The 11017-nt window shown below is 62.1% G+C and overlaps 2 protein-coding genes across 2 annotated transcripts; one reads left to right on the top strand and one right to left on the bottom strand.

Moving 5' to 3' along the window:
* Positions 1 to 1121: 1121 nt before the first annotated feature.
* TCTEX1D4 (Tctex1 domain containing 4) lies at positions 1122 to 1781 on the bottom strand. Its single transcript, XM_014939086.1, has one exon. It carries the CDS (start codon positions 1779 to 1781, stop codon positions 1122 to 1124), a length of 660 nt encoding a protein of 219 aa, XP_014794572.1.
* A 1878-nt stretch (positions 1782 to 3659) lies between these two features.
* On the top strand, positions 3660 to 10964 carry BTBD19 (BTB (POZ) domain containing 19). The gene is made up of 8 exons (XM_014939078.1): positions 3660 to 3787; positions 5783 to 6020; positions 6444 to 6497; positions 8013 to 8072; positions 9374 to 9442; positions 9770 to 9901; positions 10081 to 10206; positions 10331 to 10964. Exons 1-8 carry the CDS (start codon positions 3699 to 3701, stop codon positions 10463 to 10465), a joined length of 903 nt encoding a protein of 300 aa, XP_014794564.1. The 5' UTR covers positions 3660 to 3698; the 3' UTR covers positions 10466 to 10964.
* Positions 10965 to 11017: the final 53 nt, after the last annotated feature.

The following is an 11017-nucleotide window of genomic DNA, read 5'->3' as shown; positions in this document are numbered from 1 at the left end:
CCGGGAAAATGTGGGGTGTTGAAAAGGGGGGGGGGGGGGGGGGATCCGAGGGCTTGCCTGGAAAAGCCCTCATCTCGCTGGGACCCAGGGATGTTTCTTGTTTCAAGGCAGTCTCTGCCGTGTGGGACTATTTATGTATCTTATTTATATGGAATTATTTATTTTCCTGTTGGTCTGTCCATGTGCAGCTCCCCTGTCCCTGACTCGCCTCAATAAAAATTTATTTGTGTAAGGGCAAACTGTGTCTGCCTTGCTTGGAGCTGGGGCCTTAGTCACAGAAGGGCTTCGGCTTCATTTTTATCCTTGCCCCAGGGATGCTTCTGCAAGGCCCCTTTTGACACTGGCTATTGCTGGGGGACAAGGTCAGGGAGGCAGGATGGGGATGAGGAGCTCTCATGGTACCTTCACTGCCCTTTCCAGGGCTGACAGGAAGGGCAGAGTTAGTTCTTGCGGATGTCTGTGGAGCCCTGGAGCTGCCTTGGCTGCTTCTTGCTGCTGCCAAACTCTCATTCCCAACTGTCTCTGCACTTGGATGAAGCCCAGCTGCTCTCATGCTTCTGCTGAGCTGCAGAAGGCAGGAGCTGTGGCCCAGGGGGTGGGTTGCTTGGGTCCTTGCACTGGATGGCACCTGGTGTGATGGGATATGAGCTGGGAGTGAAGCCAGGAAAGAGGTGGGACTTGATCTGTTCCATGAGCTTGCTTTGAAGGTGATTTGTCACCTCCTTCCCCAGTGCTGCTGTAATCAATCTGCCTGGGAGCAGCTTGCGCTGTGGGAAACAGCCTGGGCTGCTCCCTCTAGCATGGCCTTGGGCAGCTGCCTGCTCCAGGCTGATGCAGCCTTTTGGGTTGTGTTTGCTACAGCTTCGGGTTGCTTTGGGGTGTTTTGTTTAGTTTGAGGTTTTTGAAGCTGTGGTGTAGTGGAAGCTACAGTGTGGGTGTGAGCCCTGGCTGGGGGCTGTAGCAAGCATCAGGGCACTGAGTGCATCCATGCCTTGCTTCCTGTACACACCACGGCCAAAGACTCCAGGTATGAACCACTGCTGGAAAAAACCTTCTTTATTTCTGCTGTTCTCCCCCTGTGGCCCTACAAGGCTTGGGTGGAAGGAGAAGCCTGAGTTTTGCTACTCAAAGTAGACCCCGTGCACTGTGGCCACAGCAAAGAGGGAGGCGTTGGAGAAGGTGGCACAGGCAAAGCTGTCACTCTCAGGGTCCCACAGTGCCCGGCTGGCCACCAGCAGGCTCTGCTGGCCCTGTTGGCCCAGCAGCACATGGCAGACCAGCTTGTAGCGGGGTGGCACCACCTCCTTTGCCCGGCTGCGCAGCAGCTCGGCCAGGCTCTGGGCTAGCGGGGCACTGCCCTGGGGGCTGTAGACTGTGGTCACCAGGGCACCTTCCAGGGCCACCTCCAGCACCCTCTGCACCCGCCCTGCATCGAACTTGCACCCTTCGTCTGGCCGCATCCTGTAAGTGTTTTCGAGGCGGGTCTTGAGGATGGGCTGGAAAAGGGGGAGCCCAGAGAAGCTGACGCGGCTGTGTAACATCCAAGGGCCAATGGAGGGGCGCCTGCCCCCCGGGGCTGCCCCAAGCGAGCTGCGGCGGCTGGCCAGGGCTGCTGGGAGGGTGCTGAGGATGGAGCTGCGGCGAGAAGGCAGGAGGGGTGGTTTGCCTTCCTCAGTGCCCCGAGGGGGCTGGGAGCCACGGCGGGTGGCTCGGAGCGGAGGGGCTTCAGCACCATCTGCAGCCGTCACCTGGGCCATCTCTGGGGGCAACTGCTCAGCCATATGGGTGGCCTGGAAGGGAGATGTGGCTCTGAGTGTCAGGGGGAGGTGGATTGTCCCCCAGCCTCTCCATCCCACTGTCTCTCTACTTTTGCTTCTCCCTGTAAATCCTTTACCTCCTGGTACTGCAGGGCTGGATGCAGAGGAGCTGGAGAACCGTGGTATCCACCTTCCCTTCACCAGTGTCTCCATCCCCAGAAGCCTTGGCCAGCTGGGGCTGATCCAGCACAGCCATACACAATCCATCCAGCCCTCTGCTCTCCCATCCCCAGCCTTTTCCCCCCTGGCACAGGTGAGTGGCCCCTTCCCCTCCAGCCTTCCCAACCCTCCTGCCTGTATCAGGTCCCACACTTACCCCCAGCCCCACTCCTGCCCTGCTGGGTTAAACCCAGGGGGCTTATCTCCAGCCGATGTTGTCCTCCTCAGTGCCTGGGACCGACCCTGGTCCTGCAGGTGGCAATGAGCAGGGCCAAACCTGTAGCGTGAAGTGTTGCTATGTGACACTGTGGCTCTCCAGGGCTGCTCTGGGGCACGGCTCCTGTAACTCCTTGTTTCCTGGTCCCTGGACAGCCCTGTCCCCTTTTGCTCCTGCCCTGTCTGCATTTCCAGCTGTGCTGACACAGGGATATGGTTGCTGGTGTTAAAAGGGCAAAGGAAGAGCAGGGGGTGAACAGCCACTGTGATTGCTGCTTTGCACCTCAACTTACGAGCTGGGACCTCCACCAGCTTGATTTTACCCCAAGGTTTGCATTCTTTGGGTACTTATTCCCCATGCACCAAGGAAAACTGTGGCTGGATGGGCACCCATAGAGCACAGCCCCACCACGAGCTGGGGACCCTGCTGCCGTGATGCCCTGGTCCAAGGGCAGGTTTTCTGGGGGCTCCTGACCCCTGAGCGGGGTTTCTCTCCGCCAGCGGAGCCCAGCCCAGCTGGTACGCCACGGCCACCCTGTCAATGCGCCTTTGTCTGGCCCGGCTGCCGAGCTATTTGAGGAAAGTGGAGACGGCTTTTGTGTTTCTATCTCCCGTCAGAGGTATTTATAGCCTGCCTCTGACTAGCGCTGCCAAGCACACTGGCAGCTGGACCCCGCTCCCTCGGGGTGCTGCCGTCGGCTGCGGGCCCTGCTCCTCCCTCTCCCTCCCACTGCTGCTGGCAAGCAACGGTGGGTCCCTCCGTGGGCACCCTCCCTGTGTCCCTGGCCATGGGCTACTTGGGAGAAAGGGGATGGGGCATCCCTGGGCACAGCACTTGTTTTGGGCTTAAGTGAGGCTAGTTAGGCTTTTTTCTGCCTGCCATCACTTGTGTCCTAAGCAGACATCAGCTGCAGGGCTTTCACCTGGAGCATCGACAGGAGGGAAGGCTTTCCCCACTTCAGGGGGCAGAGCTTCCAACTGGGCTCAAGTTTGCTCCACTGCTGGAGAAACAGCCATACCCAGCAGCTTTCCCGAGGGGCTGTGCATGTGGTGGGGGGATGATCTCAGTGCATTTATCCCGTGAGTGTGTTGCGTCTTCCAAAATCCCAGCTGCCTACCCCCTTTCACCCCCATACTCAGGCTCCTCCTCAGCAAAGCCACCGGCCGGGGAGGACAGGCCGCCATACTGGGGGTGCCGGGGCTGTGCCATGAGCCGTGGCAGGGGACGGCGCTTATACCGAGGTACCGTCTCTCTGCTCCGCTTCCACCCGGCAAACTCCCGGATGGAGCTGCCGGGGCAGCACGGGTGGGCTTCCCCCCTCGCCTCCCCCTCTTCTTCCTCCCGCCGCCTCCCCGGCCGCCTGGCCCCGGCGCTGCTTGCCAGGTTTCCCTAGCAATGGGCCATGTCGTACGGCGCGGCGGCCTCCTTGGGCCGGCCAGCCTCCCGCCTGCCTCCCGCCTGCCTCCCTGCGCCGCCTTCCTCCACCGCCCTCCCCGAGGCCGCCCATGGCCGGACCCTGCTCAGCGCGGCTGCAGGGCGAAGCGGCCGCCTTCACCGCTGCCCTCCGCACCCTGGTCAACAACCCCCAGTTCAGGTGAGGGATTAGGGGGTGGAGGGGGGGCACCACTCCTCCACACCCCCCCCAAGCCATGCCAAGCACTCCGGTGCTTTCCCGCAGCCCCGAGCCCTGCCAGGGGGGTTTGGACCCCCCCCCGGGGGCAGGTGGTGGGGCACACATGGCTTGTGAACTCTGGGCACCCTGCATGGCTAGTGGGAGCCCAGGGCTGCCCGGGTGCATCCCCCCCTTGGACAGCCTCTCCAGGGGTCCCCCAGACCCCCTCTGTCCTCGGGCATGGTGGCAGCAGGGCAAGACAATGTCTCTGGCTAAATCCCCACCTTTGCCAGGAGTGGCGGTGCCACAGCCCTCCCCCTACCCCAGGGCAGCCCCCGTGCTCAGCTCCTCGGCCACCTCGACTTTACCTGTGCTTTGCTTTGACATCTCCAACCTCCCCACACCCAGAAGGCAGGTGGCAGCCCAGCTGCCCCCCAGCACCTGGCATCCCTGCCACCTCCTCCGGAGCTGGGAGCAGAGATGGAGAGTTGCTGCCTCCACTGCCCCCCACCTACACGGTACCTCCTGCCTGCCAGCTGGCTGGCTGTGTGGTCCTCTTTGCCCGCCTCATGCTGAGGCCTGGCACAAATGCCAGTGCTATCTGAGGAAATCCCCCTCCCTGCTGAAATTTTGGCCACCCAGAAGAGAAATCCCAGTGAAAACTCCCCAGCCACAGCGCCAGGCAGCGGGGAAACAGCGGTCATCCTCATCCCACATCCTGCTACTCACATCTTGCATCCTGCAACCTGAAATCTGCTCTGCATCCTTCATTCTGCGCCCCACATACTGCAACCATCATCCTGCACCCATCCTGCATTCTGCAGCCCGTGTCCTGTATCCTGGACCTTGCATCCCACAACTGCATCCTGCACCCTGCTTTGCCCCCTTGGCCCATGAACCATAGCCACAGAGGAGTTTTTTTCACTCCCCCTTGCAATACCAGTAACGGAGGATCTGTTGGGCTTTGCTCGTGCACCCTGGTGGAGGGGATGCTCTGCATGATACTTCCTGGCTGGCTAATAGTGCAGTGAGTGTGTGGGGTCTCGGCCCAGCACAGTGGGGTGTCCAGAGCACCTTGTCCCACATGTGTCTGCCCCAGCCTTGGCACAGCTGGCTGTGCACACCCAGGGTGCTGGGGATGGGGACTTCTACCTTCGCACCCCAGCCGTGATACGCGTGTGGGGTGACCCAGGTGCCCTTCCCTCTGGTGGGCACATCCTCTGTGGGACACCGTGAGGGTTTGGTGGTGGGTTTGTGCATGGCCTTGTGGCAGTTTGGGTGGCATGTCTTCTGCTGACTGCCCTGCTGGGGTGGGGGAGGAGAGAAGTGGGACGAAGGGATGGATGGGCCATAGCCATGTGGCCCACATGGGCTGCCCTTTGCCTGCTCCCTTTCCCCTGATCCTGTCTCCCTTTCCTGGACTTGGGGCTGGGGACTGTGCTGGGGGGGACCAGGGCAGTGGGACCCCATGCCTCAGTGTGCATTGAAGGCTGCCCTGTCCCAGGGGCGCAGGGAGGGCCAGTGCCAGCCCCGCTGGCAGCAATGCTGGAGGCTCAGCATCCCTGAGCCCATGAGTCAGTGCCCGTGAGTCAAGGAGGCTGAGCCCGGTGGCAGCCACGCTTTCCCCTGCTTTGCCGTGCCAAAGGAGAAAGCCACTTTCTCCAGCTGTCTTGGGCCTTTCTTTTCCCCACTCTGTGCCAGCAGCCATGGCTGGCTGTGCTGCACCCATGGCTTTCTGTGCTGCCAGAGGACCCATCTTGCTCTCCCCACCTGCAGCATTCAGATGGCCACAAGAAGCCACCAGCAAGGAACCCTCTGTGCCTGGGGAAAGCCTATGGGTTAAAACTACAAGGTGCTGGCCCGAGAGGACAGACACCCAACTGGTCCCTGCCTGTGTGCCCATGTCCCACCCCCAAGGCATCTTATTCCCTGGCTTCCCGACGCACCCCATCCCTCACGGTCCCCTCTTCCTCGCAGTGACGTGACCTTCGTGGTGGGCCGGGAGCAGCAGAAGGTGTTTGCGCACCGCTGTGTGCTGGCGTGCCGCTGCCAGGCTTTCCAGGGGATGCTCAGCCAAGGGCTGGTGGGCAGCGAGGACAACCCTGGCAGCATCCCACCCCAAGGGCCCTTCATCCTGGGCAACGTGCAGCCTGAAGTCTTCCTGGCCGTCATCGAGTTCCTCTACACCAACAGCGTCACCCTCAACAGCCACATCGTGAGTGGGGATGGGGCTAGCAGGGTCTGTGGGTATGAGAGGGACAAGGTGGGGACACAGGGGTAAGGGGGTGTTTTGCAGCTCCTGGGGTGCCAGAGGTGGAGGGGATGCTCTGCATGATGCTTCCTGGCTGGCTAATAGTGCAGTGAGTGTGTGGGGTCTCAGCCTAGCACAGTGGGGTATCTGGAGTACCTTGTCCCACGTGTGTCTGCCCCAGCCTTGGGACAGTTGGCTGTGCACACCCAGGATGCTGGGGATGGGGACTTCCACCTTCATACCCCGCCCCCCCATGTGGCAACCCCTTCCCCCTGCCACCAAGGTCCACCTGGGGAGCTCCTATGGAGGCAGGAGGACATGTCTTTGGCCCCTGGGCTGCCATGTCCATCTGTGGCCGTGCATGTTCACAAGATCTCTTGCCTGCAGGCTCTGGAGGTGCTGACCTCGTCGGTGGAGTATGGCCTGCAGGATCTGTGCAAGGTATGGCTCTGCTTAGACTGGGGGCTGTGGTCCCTGAGTGCCCCCATACTGAGGCGCCCCCCAAGATAGTCCCTGCATGGCTGGAGTCTCGAGGTGGCTCTGAGGACAGCACTGTGCTGCATCACCCAGATCCATCACAAGCTCAGCCCCTGCTGCTTGATCCCGGAGGGTGTCTCTGGTGGGATCCCCCTTGAGGGGGTGCAGCACTGACCGAGAGCCCTGTGGGGGCTGGGAAATCCCAGGCAAGGGCATGGGACCTCATGGCAAAGGGCAGCAGGAAAGCCCCAACGCCATCACCCACGGCTGCCCTCGGGTCATCTGGCAGGATGGTGCCGTAGGGAAAGCCCCGGTTCTGGGGAGCATGCAGCACCCACCCCAGCCACGGTGCTGCCAAGGGGGTGCTGCTTTGAGCGGGAAGGTTTTGGGAAGGCAGCAGGGAACAAAAAGGAGGGGTGGGAGCCAGACGAGGAGGGGGCAGGGAGCTGGAGTGCTGGGGAGGGCAGCTGGGCCACGTCATCAGAGCGATTCCTGAATTACGGCCGGGCCGATCGCGTGACCCGCCATCGCGAGCCCGGACTTCCCCTCCCTTCCCACCGCGCCGGGGAAGAACCTCTCTGAGGAGCTGAGGAACTGCAAGCTGCTGTGTGCTGGGCTGCTGGGACCAGATCTGCCCCATCACCCACTGGGGACATGCCCAGCTGAAGCCCAAACATGTCACGGGGCTATTAAACAGCTGGCTGGGCAGGGAGGGGACAAAAGGGGGAGTTGAAGAAAGAGGGACCCAGCACCCCAGCCACAGCAAATGCATCCCTGGGGGGACAACCCGCAGTGGGGAGAGCCATAGAGGAGGGGTGGGAGGGAAGGGGCTGACCAAAGACAAGCCGGGGAAGCCCGTGGCTGTGTCCCCAGCTGCAGGGTGACCTCATCTCCGTCCGCCAGTGACTCAGGGCCCTTCTGCTCCAGCTGATGCCTCCTCCCTGCATGTCACATCCCCTTGGGTTTCCCGAGGGCTCTGACCCTTTTGTGTGGAAGGCAGCTGAGATGGGCAGGAGGGAGGTCCTGCTCCCTGACCGATGTGCCTGTCTGGCTGCATCCCGCCTGCGTTGCCTGCATTTGGGCTGCAGCTGGAGATGCTGGTCCCCCAACAGCCACAGGCAGAGAGCAGCTGGCAGGCAGGGCTGGGTCACTCAGTGCACTGCAGCCAGCACCAGGGCCATCCCCTGTGGCAGGACATGACTAGTCAATCTGGCCAGAGTTAGGTGACCCAGCTGCGGCTTCATAGTTGGGGGTTGGGGTTTGGTCACATCAAGTTTGGTCCCTGGCTGAATCAGTTCACAGGCTGACTGCCCATAGCCCATAGCTGTCTTATGAAACCCTGCGGAGATGAAGGTGCCTCCACCACATGTCCCATGTCCTGGGGGTCCCATGTGGGTCTAGGGGGTGCTGAGAGTCATGGGAAGGGGGTGGTGAGGCTGGGTCCCTGCTCTGCTCACCCTCTCTCCATCTGTCTTCCAGCTCTGCGTCAAGTTCATCAAGGACACACTGAGTGTGGAGCAGGTCTGCGAGGCTCTGCAGGTGAGCGTGACTTCAGTTGGGATCACAGAGGATTAAAAAATAACCTGTCTGATTTTGGGGAAGGACCTGGCCTGACCCTCCTGCTCTTGGCTGGATGGTGGGACATAATTTCATACCCACCCTTGGCCCAGCAGCTGCCCTGCCAGCTCCTGGGCACACTGTACCAGGGATGAAAAGCACACTGGGGCCACCACAACCTGGCAGGGAAATGTCCTCACGCTGCCCTGAGCAGGACTGGCCAGAGCTCCCCAGTGCCAGGGCCTTGCCATCATCTGTATGAAACGGGGAGTCCCTGGGTTTCTGGGAGCTCTCATGGTTTTGAGGCCAGTCTCAAAAACCCTGATGAGAGTTGGGACACCTAAAAATAGCCTGGGGGAAGAGCAGGAAGGGGGGAGTCCCAGTGGCCCTGCCACGCTGCTGGTGGGACCAAGACTGCTCCCCAGAGAAGGGGGATTTTTTCCATCTCCACAGACCGAAGCGATGCTCTCGGGGTGAGATACCGGCCCCAGAGCACAGAAGCTCCCGCCAGATGTGGTGCCAGACCACCACGGCGTAAACAGAGCTAAAACTGGCCCTGAGGAAACAAACAGAAAACCCCAAAACCCCAGAACAAAACAAACCTGAAGAAAACATCTTGCCTTCCTTCTCTGCTTGCGTCAATGCTGGTCCCCTGCTGTGGGGGAGGAGGAGGCGATGCTCGCCCTGCTTGTGCTGGTCTCGAGTACCCCACACGCAGGGGCTGTCACCACAAGGGGACAGGGACAAGTCCTCCTGGTGCCCAGATGGGCAGTGCCATCCCTGGGACTGTGTAGGGCTCGGGGAGGATGAGAGCACCCCAAATTCCAGCTGCAGTGGGGAGTGGCAGGTACGGGGCAGAGTGAGGCTGGCACCAGGGCATGGGACATGTTGGGGGGGCTCTAAGATTACTCTGTGCCCACACAAAGATTGCTGGGGGTGGTTGACCTCATGTTCCTGCAGTGTGACCTTGCGAGAGCAATGCCGGGGCCACTCACCCACCCACCCAGGGCTGGGTGACATCCCCGAGCAGCAGTGGAAAATCAGGTGCTTTCTGCTGATGGTGGGGCTGGGTGAGAGTAGTGGGTGGTTAGAGCCACCAAACCCTTTGCTGTGGGGCAGGCAAAGGGAGAAGGACCTTGGTGCCCCTTCCTCATACCATCGCACCCACACATGGGGCTGCTCACCTCACCTGAGTCCCTGAGAGTGCCTGTGTTTCTGTAGGGCTTTAGCAGGGGGTTCCTTTTGCCCCAGAACCCCTCACAGGTGTCTGTGTTGTCCCACAGGCTGCGGTGACCTACGGGCTGGCAGACCTCCAGCAGCACTGCCTGGCTTTCATCGAGGGCTGCACTGCGGTAGGGCTGCGGGGCAATGGGGGAGCATGGCATGGGGTATTCCTGGGCACTGGGAGCACATGGCATGGGGAACTCTGGGAGACGTGGGGCGGAGGAACTGGGACCCTAAAAAATAGGGTGGCTGGAGGCTGGGCAGGGGAGAAAACGGTGCTTGGGGAGAAGATGCTGGGAGCCAGGTGGAGGCTGGGGGGTGCTGAGGTGTCAGGGGGTGCTGGGGTACCAGGCAGGGGTGGCACCAGGGTGGGAGTCCGATGGCCCATGGAAGGTGTGGGGGGGAGCAGTGTGGGGTCCTGATACGAGTACCCTGGTGCTGTGGTGTCCTGGCAGGCGGTGGTGCGGACACAGGGCTTCCACGAGCTCTCCGACGTGGTGCTGGCACGGGTGCTGCACAGCGACCGCCTGGCCGTGGACGAGTTGGACCTGGTGCAGGCTGTGCGGGAGTGGGCACACGTCAGCTCGGTGAGTGCAACAAGGCAGTGATGGGGGGGGTGTGGAGGGGTGGTCTTGGCTGGCCCCCCCAGGGGTGCCCAGATGCCCCACCATCCCAGTTCTCTGAGCCTGGGACTGTGTGATGGACACAGAGACTGTGTTCTCCCCAAACACCCCTGGTGCTCAGCCCCATCCCTCACACCCCACAGGCCGTTTTGGAGCGCCCAGTGCCCGAGGTGGCTGCCCTGCCTGTGCAGGAGCTGCGCCTGCCCTTACTGGCACCCAACGAGCTGGCAACACTGGAGAGCCACAACCAGCGGGACCTGCTCATCCCGGTGAGCTGCTGCCTCCCCTCGGGATGCCCCAGCTCAGCTCTGGGGCTGGAGGATGCTCTGGGGCTGGGTTTGCTGGGGGACCATGCTGTGACCATGCTGATGCCCCCCATCCCTGTCCCTGTAGGTAGAGAGCATCGCAGCAGCCTGGCGGGCCCACGCGCTGAGGAAGGGCAGCGGGGTGCCCTCCCACCTCTGCCGGCCCCGGCGGGGCACACGGCCCCGTGACCACCACCGGCACCTGGACCCACACACCAAGTAGGGGCTGGGCACCAAGGTCCCCCTCCAGGTGACTGGGGGGCTTGGGCTGTGGCAGTGTCCCCCGAGCTGGGTGCTCCGCCGTGGGGCTGGGCACTGCTGGAGGAGCCAAGAGCATCAATGAAGCCCTTTGCCCCCCACGCCACGGTTTTGGGGTCAGGGCAGGATGCCAGGGTCACCCCCAAAAAAAGGGATGCAGGGACTTGGGGAGGGATGCAACTGGTCCGGGGTGGCGGGGGGTGTGTGCAAGGACACCCAGGCAGTGACCCCAGGAGGGTCCTGTGAGGGAGGGGGGCAGAGGGTGAGCCCCCCCCGCCCTGGGTCTTCCCCAGCCCCAAAGCTCCCGGGCGCTGCCCTGGGTCCCTTCCCCAGCTCCCTGCTGCCCCCCCCCGGCAGCGGGGCCGTGCTGCAGCAGGCACCAGCCTGGGCAGGGGTAGGGAAGGGGTTCAGTGGGATGGGGAGCCCCCAGCCCCATGACCACGGGGTGTCTGCAGGAGCCCTAAGGGGGGGGAGATAAGTAGGAGGGGAGACCCTGGCATCTCCTCACCCACCCAGC

The sequence above is a fragment of the Calidris pugnax genome, unplaced genomic scaffold (genome assembly GCF_001431845.1).
Source record: "Calidris pugnax isolate Ruff unplaced genomic scaffold, ASM143184v1 scaffold18, whole genome shotgun sequence".
In the NCBI taxonomy this organism is placed as follows: domain Eukaryota; kingdom Metazoa; phylum Chordata; class Aves; order Charadriiformes; family Scolopacidae; genus Calidris; species Calidris pugnax.
Note: the sequence above shows the minus strand (reverse complement) of the source record. Positions and strands in the feature narration are given on the sequence as shown.